General features: G+C 32.7%; 1 protein-coding gene across 1 annotated transcript in view; it reads right to left on the reverse strand.

Moving 5' to 3' along the window:
• LOC143227370 (uncharacterized) overlaps positions 1-20599 on the reverse strand; it is a 119728-nt gene extending 99129 nt beyond the window's left edge. The window contains exons 1-3 of the mRNA XM_076458824.1: positions 20449-20599; positions 4978-5094; positions 1862-2005 (exon numbers count right to left, since the gene is read on the reverse strand). Coding sequence (XP_076314939.1) covers positions 1862-2005; positions 4978-5076 — 243 coding nt within the window. The 5' untranslated portion in view covers positions 5077-5094; positions 20449-20599. The remainder of the gene's footprint in view (positions 1-1861; positions 2006-4977; positions 5095-20448) is intronic.
• Positions 20600-20848: the final 249 nt, after the last annotated feature.

The raw sequence follows: 20848 nt of genomic DNA on the forward strand, positions 1-20848 counted from the left end.
AATAATCCAACATCAAGTGTCAGAGAAAATTATTCATATTTTTTGGCAGACAAGATGTACTAGCAGTAGAAAGGCATGTGGGTTTTACATTATTGTATATATTTCAATCAAACAAGAAGCTTAGAGGCTAGAGTAGCATTTTAGGTCCAGGATATCTATATTGCAAGTGTTCATGATGTCAGAAAAACATATAGTTTCAAGAAGCCTTGATATTAAATGATAAAAAAACTATAATCCAAGCAGTTTCAAAATGCAGGGATAAACTGGGAATGGTGTTGTAACTGAATGAGTAGCATATAAAAGGAGTTCAGTGCTGTCATGAAGGTCAACTTGGCTTCCAAGAAGTGTTTCTGTCAATGTACTGTTGTTAAGTGTGCTTATTTCTGGTATATTCCTGAAGTTACTGTTATCTCCTACTAAAAATAGAAGACTATAAGATACCCTTGTTCATGCAAAAGTGAATTATACCCCACAAAAGAATGGTTATCATCCATGTAATAAAACTTATTGTCAAACCTGCAAATTCATAAAATCCACAAATCATTTTCTGAAAAGCAAAAGCAGAGAAACTTTAAAATTTTTTGCACAATACAAAATATCATTTACCTCATACAGTGCAAAAAATGTAATCACCAGTATGTAAAACATACTAAAGATCTCTTATTGAACATTTCAACAGCCATAAGTTTTCTACTAACATCAACAGAGATCTTCCTATTGTTCAAACCTTCAACCAACCCAGCCATTCTATTATCATCATTCTAATATGCATTGAAATGGACTTTAAAACTAAAGCTAATAGACAGATAAAATAAACATATTGATTTGCTAATTTAAATACTGTTCATCCTAGTGAAATAATTTTAGATCCTGAAATCAGCAATCTCTATTCATTAGTTGGTTATCTGTCAAAAATAATTTATATTTTTTTCATGTAATGTAAATGCTTTAATGTTTATCCTAATGCTTCTAATGCTTATTTATTTGTGATAATTTTCCATGCCTTTCTTCAGAATTAATCTGCTTGACATTTCTTTTTCAGTCAGTCTCCTTGTGTCACCTTCATTTTACTCTTAACAACACAAATATAGTTTTTCTTGACAATTTCTAAAGCAAAACATTTCTAACACCTTTTAATACAACATTTTAATTTCCAGCTGTGTTACACCAGAGATGAGACACATTTAACAACAGTGCATTGACAAAAACCCTTCCAAAAAGCCCAGATCTGACATCACTCAACTACCTTTATATATCACTTATTAATTTATTACATTCATCCATACCCAGTTTACCTTTGAAGAAGAAAGGTCCTCCTTTCAAAAGTGCTTGGGTTATGGAGTATTACCATTTTCTATTGTAAGTGTGTAATTTGTGGAATAGTTTTAAGATCACACAGAGGTAGAGAGAAAATAAAAAATGAACAATTCAGAGCAAATAAGTGTTACACGATTCAGAGAAGTGAAGACAAAGAATTTAAATATTTCATTTAAAAACTGAGATAAAAATTTATAACTTTCAATTTGAATTATAATTTTATTGCTAAGTTTATGGAAATACGTGATAAAGTTGTTTTAAATCTAACACTATTAGAAAAGTTATGATATTTGTTTTGACTTTAATATACACATAGGGTTAAGAGTTACAAGATGAAAACCTTAATAGTTTTTCCTGAATAGGCACCACCCAAACTTTAACTATTCATAGTTATCATTCTACAGAAACATTTTGCAAAGTAGCTGCATGCATAGGTATTATTTTCTAAAAATTTAATACATAACAAACTAATTTTTTTCAAAAATCTCAAAATATATCTTTGAGAAAATCTAAAGTCTGGTTCTTTACGAACTCTCAGTCTCACCTGAACTGATGAATAATGATCATCTGAGCCAGTGTTATTTTGTTGTTTGTACTGAACAATATTTTTAGAGGAAGAGCCACCATCAACATAATGCTTCTGTTCTTCATATTTTTCAACCACATCACCTTCACTCTCATAATCAACCTATAAAACAAAGTGTACTACAGGCTAACTGTATTAATAATTGGGAGCTATAGGAGAACTACACTGAAAATTAAACAAATGATTTATTTTCTTATAAAATGTACAAACAGCTGAAAAATTGTTTACAAAGTATAGAAAACAAGTGCAGTATGAAATGATCAAAATATAAAATGCATATAATATAATTACTATGTTAACAGAGTTGGATGTTAAGCTTACCCAGTAGCTTAATGGTGGCTTAATATTTAATTTCAGTTTTATTTTGGACTGTTTAAATGTGCATGACTTGTTTCACTTCCATGCTGAAACAGTAAATATAGCTTTTCATACTCAAAGGAACAAATTTGTTTAAAAAACATTGAAAAGCAAGTAACTTAATAAACAAGCAGAAAATTATTTTCTTCTTTTGAGATAACACTGGTACACTGATGAATTTATTGATATGAATATCTATAATTATAGCATACTGAACCAATTCAAAGCATCCTTTGATATATGTATTTGTTATATTTACAATATTTAATTATTTATTAAATAGATTAAATGTTGTTTAATATACTTACATGTTGAGCTTTTTAATTATTTTATATGCCATTTTTTGTACCTAAAACCTTGAGAAAAAATCATTTTGTGTAAATATTATTTTAATTCATGGCCATTGACCTATTGTATTTACTAGCCTGAATGGGCTAGTAGCTTAAAAAGCTAAAGCACGGCAGGGTTAAAGAAACACTATGTACTAGAACAGGTGATATGTTGATTATGCAAGTACTGTTTTGGCATGTAAAAGAAAAAATCAGGTTCATCATATAAACAGTATATGATTTATATGCACCATGTAAAACCTGTACATAGGCATGTACAGTTTAAAGAATAAAACAACAAATAAGAGTAGAGTTTCAATTCAGTGTTGATCCCAAATCTGTGATAAAAATAAAAGAATATGATTAGTTAAAAAACTTTTGAAAAATACTATATTCTGTCAACAGTATACTTCAAAACAGTCTTCTACAATGAAAAAGAAAATTTTCCAATCTAAAAGAAGTTTCTCCCTCTCCTAGTCAAAAATTTTTTTTACTTATGAATACTGAAAAAGAATTGTTGCCAACATCAATCTATTATACTATGGAAAATTATCCTACAATTTTCCATTCACACACACTTACATGAATAGTTAACTTCATTAATCCTTAAAATCAAGAAATAAAATGTTTATCAACAAAAAACTGCTATATTCAGGTGTACTAAATATATACATATATATTAATTGATTATAAACATAAATATTGTTTTTTGAAAACCTAATAATTTTTAGGAAAAAATTTTCAAGATCACATTTCTATAAAATTAGTTACCTCAATAAAAAGAAAATTAAAACTGCAGAATGGTTATAAAACAGATCAGGGTAATAAAGAACATTTTCTATACTAAGGCATTTTCTGTTTACAATTTTTATTTATCTTTTATAAATTTTTAAACAAAATTACTTACTTATATGCTTTAAACTGTCATCATATTTACCAAGAACATTAGAAAATTTTGTTTTTTTTAATTCATGTAAAAATTATATGGTAATTAATAAATAAAACAGAAGTAGGTCTAACTTTTCCCTGTCACTTGTGCATAAAGATCCTTTAAAATGTTCATTAGAAATCTACAGGTTTGAAAATTTCTTCACTGCTCTTTAACATAAAACAACACATTATATTGAAAAAAATATACGTAAACTCCTAAAGTGTATTTCGGAATTAATCGTAATGCAATGAACCTGGAAACTACACTATCCATTTCAGCAACAAAAACTATACAAGATCAGACAATAATATTTAAGAGCTGAAAAGAATAAGACATCACATTAGTATTCTTACTGATTCACTTCTTAAAATATCCTTAAAAAGCTTGAAAAATTAGAAACTTGAACCCAATCATCATTAGCAGGGGAAGCAAGATTTTATGAAAGTACATGTATCCATTCACTTATTAGAAATAAACCACATAAAGAGTAAATCAAAACTATATGTTTAATTAAATAAATAAAAATTTAGAAAATTTTAACCATGGTGTTTTTAATAACTCTTTACTGACAACTACATAATATAAATATGCTGTAAGATTAATTATTTCACCTTTTACAAAATTAGTGGGCCAAAGTTATAGATAAGGAAACTATTCAGCCTCTATTCAGAGAAAAACATTGCTAATTTTTGATAGTTTATCCTTTTCAAATGACAGAAGATAATTTCATTATTACAATTAACTTTATACTATAATTCATGATACTGTTATATATTATATTGAATTATTTCAGTTTTTGCAGTTGCTAATATAAACGTTTAGTTCAAAAATTGTCAAAATTTTATAAAAGTAAAAAACTAGTATTAGTTAAAGTAATAGTTTAGAAATAAAATACATTAGATTAAGCAAGCATAATAAAAACAATAAGCTTCTCTTGCAGAAACTTTTCTTGAATGTTAAAAGTATTAAAACCCATAGCCTTGGGAGTTCAGCAAGCTGATAAAGTTTAGATTAATCACCAAGCTTCAAATTTAAATATTATTAATTAAATGCTACATAAAATATTTAAATTAAGGATTGCAAACTAGAACTAAAAACTAATAATTATATAAATACACATACAGTTTGCAACAAAGTAATGAGCCATACATTCTAATAAGGAATTATTAGATGTATAAAGTTACAATTAGGTAACCTACACGTATGCCAATCCAAATAGTTTCCAAAATTATTATTAAAATGTCTATCAATAAAATAGCAATTCAAATTTGAATTCAGGAAAGACTAATTTGATCTATGTATACCAATTTTTTTTGTCAGTCTTCTCTTAGCAAGTATAATAAGTTACCTTGGTTTTAAGATAACTACAAAAGTACAATATGGATGTTACTGTTAACTTGCTTTTAACATCTGAGACAAAGTATTTAAACAATATATACAAAAAAGATATTTCTTACATCACCATCTGTCTGAGTGTGAGGTGGCCAAACAACAGAAACTGCCGACTGTGGAGGTGGACTACATGTTGATGATGGCTCAGGCAAGTTTGTTGCCATTCTATTAATATCATATGCCTAAATAAAAATAGCAATTACAGAAATAAAATACTTCTTTAATTGAACACAACAAATTCATGATTAAAATATTCATATCTGCTTATTATTATTATATTTTTTTGGTTAAAAAGGAAACTGCAACAACATAAAATAGTTTGCTAGAAAAAAATAGTTATTACCAAAAACCTTCATTAAAACATGCAAATCAATTAAATAATATACTTTTGGAAAATGTAATTGCTATTCCATTAATATCACATACCTAAAGTAAATTTTACTTGAAAATATGTTGCAGATACACACTTATTTGAAATACCCTTTCACATAGGAAACGTGAATTTCAGAAATATTACTCCCTCATTTGTATCACAAAGAGCTATAATCCCACTGTTAGATGTATGTGACTGTTTCTAGTTATGTTTGATATGAGTGTTAAATTTAGTCATGTTTAGATGCAATAGTTTGTCACAGGACTGTGTACAAACTGTCGATTGTGTAGTTCAATTCTTGTGAATGTGTCAGTTACTAGCATCTTCTGAGTTTTCTTGTTCTTTTGACTGAGTATTATTACATTATAATATCTCATAATATGTAGAGCATTCTAGGCCTCAGTCAAGCTCTAAATATGTTTACAAAATGTAGTTTGAGTTAGTTTAGACAATTAGGTACATATAGTTAGATCTATACTGCATGATTGCAAGATTAGCCATAAATAGGGCATTGTGGCAGTTTTAAAAGTGAGATTATCCCAGATTGTATTATAATAACAGAATACAAATGAATAACTTGTCTAGTCAATCATCTTCTAAAGTAATTGAACCATTCTTTATGGACTCTGACAAAAAAAGAAACAATTATTTAAAGTTTGGAATACAAATATGGTAACCAACAGGGTAATGCAAATAAACTTATCATCAACTGTATTGTAACAATAAAGCAGAGAATAAAAATTCATCTTCTCAATTAACTGAGCCAGCCTATATGGACTTTGATGAAAAGAGAGAATTATTTAAAGCTGTGGATAGAACTGTAATAACAAATGGTGTTACAGACATTTGCATATACATTTGATTATCTTAATATATTAGTTTACAGGCAGCAAATTGTCTGCTGTTTGTTTATTGTTGTAATTTATCACCAACAAGTCACAGAGACTAATTATAAATAATCCAGCCCATACACAAAACCTGTCACCCACAATGAAAACAGTAGACGGACTGATGCCAGAGATACCACTACGCACTGATACAAAGGGCACATTCTCAAATTCCAAATTGGCACCTTGAAAGCATGAATTAAAAGCCATCATTGTTATCATGTTGATATGCCCAAATTTCCAGTTCTTATGTGCTCAATATCTGAATCTATTACGTGTCTAGTAACTCTGTTGATATGGAGAAATTACTAAAATGAGCTCTTTTCTAAAAATAGCATCAGTAAGAAAAAGTCCATGGAATGTGATATCCACAAGGCAAGAGTTATGCCTCTATGGCAGCACATTGTGGGAGATCTCATCCATCTCAAGCAGGAATACTCTTTACCTGATAGAAATGTTGGTGTTACAGCAAAAATACTTGTGAGATACCATGAAAGTCAGATGCAAGAAGTGGTATCCCACATTTGTGTCCAAATGTGAGCCCAAGATTCAGCAACTGAAACAGTTTGGTTCACATGATAGTGAAGTACCTTGTATAACACTAATAGGCAAAGCTCCAACTGTACTTAACAAATGAGAGGTGCATCTCATGGTCTTGTACTAGTGAAATTGCAATACCTGATAAAAAATTATTCATATGAACTTCCCCAACAGCTTGGAAGAATGGAAGAAATGGGGTAAGGTATTTGTATTGGGAGAACAACACAAGAGGTGTTGCCACCAGGCACATTACCTGGAATTAGGTCCCACACTAAGAGCCAGTGTAATTTGTTACACTAACTATAGACAGCACATGCAAGCAAAATGTAGAGGTAGGCAAACACCTGGTGTTTGTTTGTTTCTTTCTAGTGCAGTACAGACTGAAAGATATATTTATATGTTGTTGAAGAATATTTTTGGGAAATCCCATCTCAACAGCAAGTATTGAATAAGTGCAGATGAACTTAACACTTTCCATATTCTTCTGCTTGGTGCAGGTTTTGGACAGGTATTCCTTATGAGGCATCATTGGCAGTGGATTCTATTTAAGAGAGAGAGAGATGGAGGGAAGAGAAATTGAACAAGGTGGTTATGAGACACTCTTATTTCTTCATTGCACCCTGTCTGTCACAGGGAACCATTCCAAAAGTTTTACTGTTAAAAGTTTGTAAAAGTACCACTGACCCACAGGAAAAATGTGTAGCAAGAAAGAACAATTTTCCTTCCAAAAGCCTCTGTGAAAAGTGTCGATAGATGATTGGAGGGAGACAAAATCCAAGGTAGATGCAACTAAAATGTAGTTTCAGTTTCAGTTATAAGAGACTGCCTAGCATAGGTATTATCAGTTAATTTATTTTGTGATTGAATATTTCATGATTGTTTAGTTTTTTGTAATAAGTGTTAAAGCTGAAGATTATTGGAAGTTGTGTTTGCAGCTTATTGATGTTGAGGCTATGGAGGATTTCTATAATGCCTAGGTGATACAAATAGCCTCAACAAGAATAAAGATAGCCAAAAGTAAAAACAAGTGAAAGAGAGTTTTGGTCACAGAGACATTAGAAAATGTAAAGCTAACTATTGCAACAGTGAATAGCCTAACAGTAGATATGTTAAAGTGAGATTAACAGTTTTTTGACATTTTTGGAGAATAAATTACCTCATCTAAGGGTGTTCTAAAACAAGTGAATCTGCCTGTCTGGACTTTGAAAAAAAAAAAAAGGTAGATGATGATACTTTGCATGTATGCCTAAATGTGAAAGACCAGACAAGTATTGGAACTACAAGCGTATTACCAATTTTGTCCTCAATTTGAAAGTTGAACTTGTGTTGTTCCGATCAAGAAGCTAATGGAATTATATTAAGCACATATGTCTTAATTAAAACAGCCAATTAAATTAAAACAGTTATAGGACTTTATTTGCTTTGTGTGTATTATTATTCCATACTCTTAGAAGTATTAAATTTAAAAAAGTATTCAGTATACTATTAGGTTAGTTTAAAAAAAAAATAGTTGGCTTAAATTTCTTAGATAACCAATAGCAAAAAAATAAGAGGCCAAAGGTAAGTGCTATTTATCTTGTTTTTTGTGTATATTTTTATTTATTGTTATAAAAGTAATAAATGTAAAAACAACAAGCACAGTAGGTTAGATAGGTAAGATAATGAAAAATAATAATAATAATGATAAAATTCTTCTTGCAGTATGCTTGCAAGCAACTTGTACATTATGTTATTTAATACTTAAATGATTTACAACTTGTATGGCAGAAGTATTAGTTAGACAGCCAAGATGAACCAGCAAGTCCCTTGTCCCTAAACATTATGTTATAATCAGTAGTTCATGCATTACACCATTCAGTAACTTGAGCAACAGATTAACAAAATAATTTACAATTTATGCTATTATTGGTTAGATACAGTTCATAGGGCAATAAAACAACCTGATTTAGTGAAAACAGGTGTAGACTTGCAAGGTCGGTCAAGTAGGCTACTTCTGTACAAAGGTAGAGAAAGCATTGATATATTTATTTTAAGAGGTTTTAGAGGTTACACAAATCAAATATTAAAAATTTTCAGATGTCAAAAATTATTTTTAATCTTAAATTTGTTTGTTTGGAATCAAGCACACAAAAAGTTACACAGTGGGCTATCTGTGCTCTGCCCACCACAGATATAAAAACCTGGTTTTAGTGGTACAATTCCACAGGCATGCCACTGAAGGGGGCTTTAATCTTAAGATTAAAATCACTTTGCAATTACACTCTAACTCCATATATTCAAAATTGTATTAAAAATATTAAATAAAAAAATGTTTTTTGTATATACAAAAGATTTGTAATTGTTACTAAAAGACTGCCAAATTTTGCAAAAGGTACACATACCATATTAAAGGTTATAGTATGGAAAACCTTATACTGTGGTTATAAGGCTCATCATATAAACGTACTCTGTATGGAAAAAGTTAAAATAATATAATGGAAAAGATATTGTAAATTGGAAGAAATGTGCAGAAAATTAAAAAAGACCATAAAGCAAGAAGTAAAAACTAAAATAAGGCAGAAAAATGAAATTAAAGGAGGACCAAGAAAAAAATTTAAAAGAAAATTAAAAGATCAAGAAGCAACAAACAGGAATTTCAGAGAGGATTTATAAGAAAAAAATGTTATAATTTCCTACACAGAAAATGTATTTCTGATGTATACTTACCTCTATAATAGCTTTTCTTGATTAATAATGCTGCCCTTTATATGCTGTACCAAGCAAAAGCATGCAACGACCCTCCACCAATAGAAGTGAAACACACTTTCCTAGTGTAGCTAGCTATCCCTAGATTACAAAACTTAACTTCACTTTGAGAATAGGCACCATGAACAAAAACACCAGAAAATGGGAAGTATGAGAAGAGATAAGTATCTATTGGAAATATGTTTTATTTTGTGTATGAAAACTATAAACTTCTGGTATGATACTTTACCTTTTCTCCCAGTAGCAAGGATCCCACATTGATTTGGTGAAGGGATCAGTGTAAAAAAACTTGGATGATGCCCCTTCATAATGGCTCTAGAGAGAACCCTTGTAGTGTGATATCTCCGAGAAGAAGAAACGCACTTGTGAAGAACTACACCACATCAGAACAAAATATACTCTTTGCCCATGAAATATAACAGTGTTGTGAAAGGGATAGCAAAAACATACATATGTTCCCTAGATACAAAATGGGCAGGGCATGTCTGACCATAGTGAAAGAGATCAACTCAAGCTTCAATTGTTTAGAGCTGATAAAAGAATGTCCTGTCCCTGGTGAAATGTAAATAGGAGGTCAATTCCAGTCCAAAAATCAGAGAAACTAAGAATGGTTTGACAAGTCCCCAGAAGAATGAGGTCCTCAGCCAACTGAGACTAGAATGGTATAGAATAACTATAGCATGTTGGACCATAAACAGATCCACTTCTTCCAAAACAGGTGGAACTAAGAAAGAACCATCCTGCCAATAGTAGGAAGGAGGTCCTCTACTATTCAGCTTATAATATGGAACCAAAAGACAAGGAGCACATCCATTCCAAACACCCAAGCCCTGACATGTGTGCTTATTGAATACAACCAACATTTGTCCCCTTGGTTACTGACATCCAAACAATGGTAGAAAGGTGGAATACAATGTGGAGATTGAACCTAATCCAAAACCATGTGCCACTGAAAATGTATCATCTAGTTCACATAAGAAAAAAAGCCTAAGCTAACTTACATGTGACAACTTAGTTGGCTGGTCCAGCTCTCATCCAACATGGTAAAATGATGGATCTGGTGAGATAAAACCTAGAAAAAACAATGGTCTATAAAGATAAGGAGGAATAAGCTAGCAAATGCAGATGTGAGGGTAATCAGGCAAAGGTCTATAAATATGGAAGAATTCCAATAGACAGAGAGAAAGATAAGAAAGGCAACCATAGAGAGAAGTCGTACATTCCACATAATATGAATACAGGAGTCAATCCACATTGGAACAGGAATACAAATGAGAAATAAGAGTAAGGAGATAAGAATGAATATAAATTACTATAATGAGTTGCTGATGTCTTCGGAAGGAAGGCTTTATCGGGGAAGAATAAGAAAAATATGCCATGATAGAGGATGCATGAAACAATGATGGTTAACACACCTGAGTAATGATGTCCACAGGCGTAAAGGATAAGGAAATATGTTTCCAAGGAAAGTGGTTAAAGGGCAAATCTGTCAAATGGGGGAAAAGACAGGGCATGTAGGGCTACAAGACTACATTCAGATTCCAATCTGGCAGATGAGAGGGTTGGTGAGGGTGGAGAATACAAAAAGAACAAAACAAGACAGGAAAGAACAAAATTTGTCAGGATAAAAAAAAGGACATTAGAGAACAGGGTTGTCTGCAATGAGTCAACACAGAAAAATTGTTGTTAAACAACCATGAAAAAACTTAGAAAGATGAGGGATAGTGAAGCAAGGAGGGATGGAGTGACCAGTTGCAAAAAATATTCCATCTGCACAAATACACAGCTATTGAAGAAGGTTAGATCAGATGGGAAACAAAGGATGCTATCCATGTGAAAAGACCAGTATGAGAACAACTGTATGAAATGGGTGAGGGGAGAATTGTAGTTGATGAATGTGATGATAGGGAGTGAGGAAGAGTTAATGGAAGTGATAACTATAGAGGGTGTTATAATGGAAACCAAGCCTGAATAAGCCAGTAGAGTACCACTAGAATCACTCAAGAAAGAGTGGTTTAAATGGTGGATAAGACTCTGGGAAGCAGAAAGATGGAAGGACAGACATGAATGTAATGGTCATTCCAATCCTGGATGAATACATCTATTGTCAACACTGAAGTAAGTGGAACTGGTAACAAAAACAGAAAGCTTGGCATTACAATGGATGATCTGATGATTAAAGGATCACTTCATGGGAAGAATCCTGTCAGAATGAGATAATTCATATGCAACAAGATTGGTAGAACCAAGGATATGGCAAGCCTGTAGATGAACATGCTGGCTGTGAGCTCAGGAAGTTCAATGTCTGGAAACAAAGAACCAAGAACATGTGCCACTTGCAAGGTGATATAAGATGCTATGGTTGAGTTGTTAGAATGGATCATGATCTTTTTGCCCTTTGTAAGTTTGTAAGAAGAAGGAAGTGATACAGGCTCAACAAACAGCCAAAATATTAAAAAAAATAATATCAAAGTTGAACTTGACCAATGACCTGGTATCTCTTGAGAATCCAAACAGAAGCACACAAACCATCAGAGAAGCATTTGTAAAAGGATGTAACTCTGGTTTGGGAGGTGGAAGAGGAACTTCAAATCATGATGTTGTTTCTGTTTAACTACCAGACAAAACTGTTGAGAAGATGGAGAGGAAGGTGATAGGTGAATTTGGGGAATCTTTGGAGATCTCACTGATCATCTAATACCCAATGAAGAGCCCTCATATGGGCCCAAACCCATAGGAATAAGGACCTCCAAGAATGCCCAAGTTCCCTAAGACAGTAGAGCCTTTCACAAAGGTAGAATAGAAAAGTATTGTGCTTTCTGATTTGCCAGCTCCATAAGCCATAGTAAAAAAGGAGAAGGTTAAGTATGACTGGCATAGAAGTTGAAAAAGACTCCAAGATGAGCAAGACATTATCAGGGTCAGAATGGACTTCTCTAACTTGAATCAGCCAACCCACCTGTGCAACTTCTTTGAGAAAGAACTAAGTGTGGAAGGAAGAAATTGTTAACAAGGGAGCTAGAATAAGCCAGTTATTCATGTAATGATGGAAAAAAGTCCTCAAGAGCAGAATCATTTGACACAAAATTTTACCATTCAGCAAAAATTGTAAGAGGTTGAGTACAGTCCAAATAGAAGGGTTCTGAATCGATAGACATGAATCTTTGTGTAAAACCAAAAGAACCAACAGGATGCAGAAGATATGGAGATGTGGAGGTATGCATCAGTCATGTTAACCATCATCTTTCACATACTTGAAGTAAATGCTCACTAGAAAGATAAGAATGACTTTGGTAAATTGAGGAAAGTCTATATAGCAGTTGAGATGGAAAAGGTCCATGACTGACCACCTCAGAAAGTCACTGGATGAATATGGGGTCCTAAGGAGAAGGAGAGAAGGGAAATGGAAAAAGAGATAAAGGATGAAATGTGTGAAAAAGATGGGAGGGTCCTTCTGATAAGGCTTTTAGAAACTAATAGCCTATTGCAAAATTTCTCTATATATGGACAAAATTGTACAGCCTGGTCCCTACATGCCCTTAACAATCAGATAATCACCGATACCATTGCCAATGGATGGATTGACAGTAAATACTATGATGATTTGCCTCCAAAATACAAGCAAAAGAAGCAGGTAAGGGAAGAAAAAGTAAAGGATGGGATACAGGTATAGGAGCTGGGAAGGATTGAGACAGGCATGTAGCCATAGAGAATAGGGAAGAACAGAGTCCGGCTTCATCTGCACGAGACTCCATGGACTTAGGGATACTCTCAAAAATGAACTGACACAAGAAGGGTGCCATGCATAAATCTCTTAACAATGTGTGGGCAAACACACTCATGCCAGAGGAGCATCTCTTCCCCCCATATCACAAACACATAAGAACCAAGTGTGAAGGGACAAGGCTGAAGAAGCAAATGCACCAACATGCACAACAACAGAAACAGCCATTCTCCAAAAGGCTCTAAGGGGACCAGCAGCATCATGCAAAAGATGAATGGAAGAGAGGTAGCAAAAGAGGGAGATTAAAGTTAAATAAAGGTGGGAGTAATGAACTAAGGTATCACAGTACAAATCACAAACTGGGATTAAAGAATCCAACTACTGAGAATCCAAAAAATAGAATTTGAAGCCAAATGGTAGGTCAAAGTGTAAGCCTCAGAAAAGCAAGGAGAAAGCAGCATGTTAATTCCCAAATATAACTTGCTGGTAAAACACTCAGCATGGACCTGATATTGGAAGATGAAGGAATAACAAACAATTTGGAAGCAGATGTATATGTAAATAGGAAGGTGTGAGACCATATGACATTAGGGATAAAGACAAAACATAACAAAACTGTTACTCAGTTTAGAAAATACAGTGAAGTTTTAGGAGCTTCAATTTCAGCTGACAAAGATGCATAGAAAAGGAAGGGGTAAAAGGTTGTCCAATGTCTCCAGGGTAGGGGAGACCTGGTTGAGGGTCAGGAGAGCCCCCAGCCTGTATGAACAGTTCTCTTCCCTGACAGATAAGAACCAAAACCTCCTCTGCCAATAATGTCATATCCATGATCACAGTAACAGGTTATTTAACCATGGTAGTTATAGTAGTTAAAGTTGTGGTAATAAACTACTAATTCATAACTGAATTTGAGTCAATAAATACACCAAGACACAAAGTCTTGATAAAAAAAAAACAGCAAGAAGATATAAAATGAAAATTTCACAAAAATTAATAAACTGCGAGTAGATTATTAAAACTGGATGTTTAAGTCTAAAAAATAAGTACAAATCTAAAATCATTTTGCAAAAATGCAAAAGGTAGCAAGCAACATGTCTAAACACTTGAGTTCTAAACTGAGAAGCAAGGTCAAAGCTCTGTGATCCAGAGCTAGCTGTATCAGGTGTGTTGCACTCCTATTGGTGGATGGTTGTCACATATTACAGTGCAGCTGTAACAGATAGAATTAGGTGGGAGTTTCAAGGCTAGTGGTGAGAAAAAATTGAGCATATAGAGGGCAGCATTAATTGAGAGAAGCTAGAATCCATTATGTGAAAGAGTAAATTATTTTATCAGAAGTAAGATTTAAAGAAAAATTAAGAACAAAAATATATTTGATTGAAGAGAAGATTGAATAGTTAATGGGGATGTGTATATGAATTATAACAGCACACACAAAGTAGTACAAACAAACATTTATGAAGCACAGAAAAACTGTATTGATAAAATTGAAGAAGAACAGAATATCAATGGAGTAAAATGATAAGTACAAAATAACACCTATACCAGTAAAAACTATCTAGAAACTGAACTTGCAAATGCAAGGACCAAACAAACCACATCTACTTAAGAAGTCCAACCTGAAACACCATTAAATATGAAATATGGAACAGAAAAGTACATTTGATCTAAACCTGTTGTCCATATTGGCATGCTATATATGACTGTGGGGTCTTACTGAACTATACTGCTATACAGCTACCTCATTCAGTTCCATCATTTAGCTGGCCAGTTAAACATTGCCACCAAGTTTAAAATTCGGATTATTATGGCTAAAAAACTGCCATGAGAAACATATCAGGCTCAGTTTGAAATAATTTATATAGCAAATTAAATGAAGTAATGCCTTTCATCTTGATGTCCATTTAAAATAGCCTGCCTTAACAATATTCCAGCTGTCTTGACAACTATGAAGCATTGGTGGTTGCCTTACTCAAAGGATTTGAAGGTTGGTTTGGATTTGAATTTTGCACAAAGTTACACGAGGACAATCTGCATTAGGCATCCACAATTTAGCAGTGAAAGACTAGACAGAATGCAGCTAGTTATTACCACCTACCACCAACTCTTGTGCTTCTCTTTTATCAATTAATAGAGGAATTTATTGCCACATTATGATAGCCCCATGACAGAAAGGGCTAACATGTTTGCTGGGACAGGAATTTGAATCTGCAACCCTCAGATTGCAAGTCAAGCATCTTAAACACTTGGCCATTCTGGACCCACATCAAAAGGAAGTTCCCAAACAAATGTTTAAGAGCAAAGTGGGTAAGAAATATTAGACTTTGACCAAACTTACAGAAGGTGGGGAAAGGGTTGCCCAGTTATTTATCTTATCCTGATATTCCACATGAAATGATGGTTTTGAAGACATATTATCAATTCATGGTTATCACAATGAATGAGAATGTGAAACAGACTGTCCAGCAGGTGATGAAGTTTTACTTGACCAAAGTCACAGACAAATAAATTTACCATTCGTAAGTTATTAAATTATCAGATCAAACAGTAAACATAACATGAACTTTCTCTTTCTGGTAAAGGTCCAGAACAAACAACTGTTAAATCAGAATGGATGAAGTAATCCACACAACATAAATGGGGATACTGTCAGTAACTGTATGCAGATTAGGTAGCTGATTACTCAAGATCAAGGAAGTAAACCACAGGACAAAAAAGTATTTTGATTATAGTTTAACTTGACATTTTTCACAGAAACTGCTCCTGAGGTAAAACATGGACATTAAATCAGAGACTGTGGTTCAAAATTCATTAATATTAAACCAAGGAGATTATAAAAATACTTTGTCTGCCCAATAGAAATATGATACTAGTAACTGAGGTTTATTGATGGAAAGTCTTGAATATGATAACTAACACTGAATCGACAGTTGAAATTGTACAATTATTCAATCTTATCTGTAAATGGAAGGGGAAGACATTGCCTCCAGACTTAGAAAAAAAAAAAAAAAAGGATTCATCTGAACAGTAAGCAGACATACAGTTCCAGCAAGAATAGTTAGAAGTCACCTCACTGTGGAAGGTTTCTCTGTATAATATGAAGCACAGTAATTAATGAAGAATATACACTTGAAACCAACATGTAGAAACACATGACCAAGAAATTCCCATGTACTGTGTGATAATTACACTATCAGAGATTGGACTTCAAGTAAAACAAAGATTGGTACCCAAAATAACAAAGACTGATGACGTAGACTGCAACAAACCAGAATACGAGAGCTGTTAAAAAAATACGCAGACTGTTTGAATTGCGCAGCTCCAGTTGGTTCCAGGGGAATCCACTTGGTGTCACTAGGTTCGCACAGATCAACTGATTACTATGCCATTTCCTGATTGCAGATATCTTCATTTGTGTATTAGTTACACAGTTTTAAGTGAAGTGCGATTTTTTCGTTTGGCAGATTTCAGAATGAATGACCTGAAGGAGCAACGACTTGCTGTGAAATTTTGTGTTAAACTTGGAAAATCTGCGACTGAAACTTTTGCTATGCTTAACACAGCTTACGGTGATGTTGCTATGAAGCGTACAGCATGTTTCAAGTGGCATGAATGTTTTAATGATGGTCGACAGTCCATTGAAGATGATGGCGCCCTGGACGTCCTTCCACGTCAACTGACGACCCACACGTCGACAAAATCAACACCCTGGTGCGGGCAAATCGATATCTGACTGTCAGGGAGCTTGCTGAAGAGTGTGGAATATCAGTTGGATCTTGTTACGACATTTTGACCGAAAAATTGAAGATGCACTGCGTTACTGCAAAATTCAGCCCTCAGAACTCGTGAGTTTTTGGCCAAACACTCGATCACTGTTCTTCCCCACCTCCCCTACTCACCTGACCTTGCTCCTTGCGATTTTTTCTTGTTCCCCAAACTCAAAAGACCCTTGAAAGAAAGAAGATTTGAGACGATTCCCGAGATTAAGGCAAATGCGACGAAGGAGTTGGAGGACATTACAAAAGAAGCGTACCAGAACAGTTTCAACAAGTGGAAACACCATTGGGATAAGTGTGTGCGTTGGGGAGGAGAGTACTTTGAAGTGGTCCCAGACCTGTAACTTCTGAATAAAGTACATTTTGTTTTATGACGTCAGTCCACGTATTTTTTGAACAGACATCATATAGAAAACTAGGTGGTATAAACAAAAAGCCATCCCTTATGACTGTCTTTGAAAGGATACCGATAGGTAGAACAACAAACTGCTTAATTTCAGTGAATACTCCCCACCACCAGTGGAATCCCTCACCCATCTTCATACCATAAGCCAAGAAAAACAACTAAAATGATTTTATAACAGGACAGTTTAGACACTATCAAACAGTAAAGAAAGAAATAGTCTTATTGGTCAAAGTTAAAAACTGTAATTTGCATTTTGTATACTTCAATAAAGGTTCAACAATTGTAATAAAAATTAATGCTTTTAAATGTAAAAATTTATTTTGAATATAACTACAGAAATTTAAATTTAGTGTATTGTTTCATTTGAATAAAATGATTTTCATGGGGACTTAATAGTCCAAGAAGAGAACAGTGTTATGAACTATACTTTTATTTAAATGTCTTACTTACTAGAGACCTTTTGCAAAATGTGATGATGGCATGTAATGCCTAGAAATTTCCTAAGAGTCTAGATTAACATAACATCTCAAAAGTTCTTGGTACTTGGCAAATATTTCTGCATAAAAACAAATACAGTGTGTTAAACATGGATGAAAGAGCTAACCAACAATTGAAACTTGAATCATGGGATTGTAGATTATTTAGATAATGTGTTTGCTCAATATCACTTCTACTGCAACTTGTAAAGTTAGGCCTGTATCATAGACTTAGCTTTCACGAGTTTTGGACAACATTTAGTGAATTACTTTTATATCATTAACTGGACTGGACTTTTGTATAAAAATGAGAGAGAGAGAAAAATAATAATAATTTAAAAAATAAAATAAAATAATGGTTCTTATGTTATTTGTATCAAAGGTCAAATATATAATTCTGCACTCCTTCTTTAACCCAATACTGCAATATTTTGTTTTTATGGTTTTACTCGCCATTCCTTTTTATTAATTCTTTCATTTTGTTCAACTATGGTTTTGTAGTCAGTTACATTATAGCACTAACTCACCACATTCTGTCTCAAGCACATAAATTTTGAGTATGTATGTATTAAAAAACTGGCACAAGATGAAATTAACCTTGTGGTCTAACAACTAAATAACATTCCTTGATCTTCAGTGAGATAGTTCATTAGATACAAGAAGAAAGAATTATTGCTCAGTATTGTTCTTCATATTGGGAACTGGATTTATCTGAGGAAAGTTTTCTTTCTTCTAGTTCCTTTGGTAATTATTGAAATTAATAACATTGAGATTTATACTGTATTATTTATTAACATGTGTACCTAGTCATAATCAGACACTGGTTTAATAAACTTTTCTTTCACGTCAGTGATAATATTGGTATTTAATTCTTTCAGTTTTACTTCGGAATTTTGTTTTACTTTATACATTTTATTTGGTTCATTAAAATACATTATGCAACTACTTCACATTATAAGATATCAATTCATAAAGTGTATGCAAGTTTCAGTTTGTACCAAAGCTTTGGCATGAACTTAATCTATTTGTCATCTAAGCTACTTGCATTTTTAGATGCTCCTCTTGCATCTTTGTCTGTCAAAACTTTTAGTCTTGTATTCAATAAATACATAATTCACTAAGCATAATTATATTTGTAGATCTCACATATGCTTTTTTTTCACAAAGTGAATACATATAATAATTAAAATACTTATCTAATCTCATTATTTTTGCCATTGCAGATTCCATCAGAAAAACGCTAACTTTTTGCCCAAATATAGGTGTTAAAGGACAGCCTTGAAGGATCAAATGTTCTCATGATGGCTATATGTTATTTTGTGTTGCATTATCATATACTACTCATTACAAATCCAATGCTCAATACAAATGTTTTGTCTAACGACTTTCTCAGTTTGAAATAATTACCATACCAATGCTATAAAAATTCAAGATACTTAATAATAATTGATACTTTTATTTACAAATTACAAAGATCTTAATAGCTTATAATTTTCTGCCCTCCAGTGTTTACCAAACTGCAAGTTCCTTTTTGCAATCTATCATCTTGTTCCCATTCCATTGCCTTTATAAAGTTTATTAATGTAAAATATTATATAATCACTCCTAGTCCTACAAAGTAAAAATAATCAACAGACCTCAAATTTTAAAACATGAAAGTTAACTGTATATTAAAGTTTTAACTGCTCACTTTCTTCCACAATACTAGTTAGGAAGCATGTGAATTACATTATCAATTTAGTTACAAGTACTTTAAATTGTTTTGTTTTAATAACTATTTCTGTAACTATTTTGTAGATAATGTCATTGTCATGTCCATAAATTAAAGATTACAAAGCTAAAGTCTTACTTTCTTTGATGCTAAAAGTTAAACTGAAGAAAGTTTTCATTTTAGATATTAATATCTCATAATCTATGCTTGCAACTTAAATTTGAAACCTCTTGATTGCATCGATAAATCATTCACTAAAACTAATAATAATTTGCAAGCGCATACTTTCAACATATTAAGATCACTAATTAAGAACTGAAAGCATGCATACTTCACAGTAGCACTGTAGTATAGCTTAACGTCAGTGTAAGCTTGTAAGTTACAGTACCTTGAAAATGTAAAAACATACTTAAGATTGTGTAAACAGTCTTATAAAATATTTACAATTTACTGATTTTGTCATATTCGCAAATGTTTAGATAATCGTTTCGAAAAAGAATATAATCACAATAAACTAAATACTTCATCGTGCTACGTCGCGTTTCCACCACACGATGCTACATTGGAAATAACATTTCCTCACATGATAATAAAAACATGCCCCCAACAACACAGTGAGACTTTGCGAACCACTTGGGTACGAAAATTTGGTCCCAACCCAACTACACTATCTCCCCTCTATAATTTAAATCGTGTCTACTAAACCGGACTGCATCCATGAGGGCCAAGGGAGGTAGAAAAGTGATCAAATATGAAGGACTGTACCAAGAGGACAATAGGCAATATGGGTGGAAAGGTCGAAGGGGAAGTTGCTTAAAAATTAACTAAACCATAATCTTAATCACATAACGTTCAAGTATTTAATGAGTCAGAAAATATGACAAATATTCTTACTTACCTTGTAATATGAAATTGATTTAATCAATTCGTGTTGTAATTCAACAGAAAATTAATCTGGTACTCTAGTTCACCCACCTTACAAATACGCTCTTCATTAACTACCACTTCTCGTTCTTTGTGAGAATTTAAGAGATTAGATGTGCAAGTGACGCTTCCAGAAAAACTCAGCAAACAAACAAAAATCCAAGTATTTACAGTATATAGAAAACGAACTTGTAGATTGGAATTCAGTATAATTTAATATATGTTCTATTTTAACATACCAACCTGTTTTAAACTAAATATATATATGCATACAAATAAAAATAATGTTCTCAAATAAAACCTACTTATACCACTAAATAAAAACCTTACCGTTGAAAATTTACATGCAAGTCTTTGAAAATAAAACCCTTACA

Source organism: Tachypleus tridentatus, chromosome 9, assembly GCF_004210375.1.
Source record: "Tachypleus tridentatus isolate NWPU-2018 chromosome 9, ASM421037v1, whole genome shotgun sequence".
NCBI classification, from domain to species: domain Eukaryota; kingdom Metazoa; phylum Arthropoda; class Merostomata; order Xiphosura; family Limulidae; genus Tachypleus; species Tachypleus tridentatus.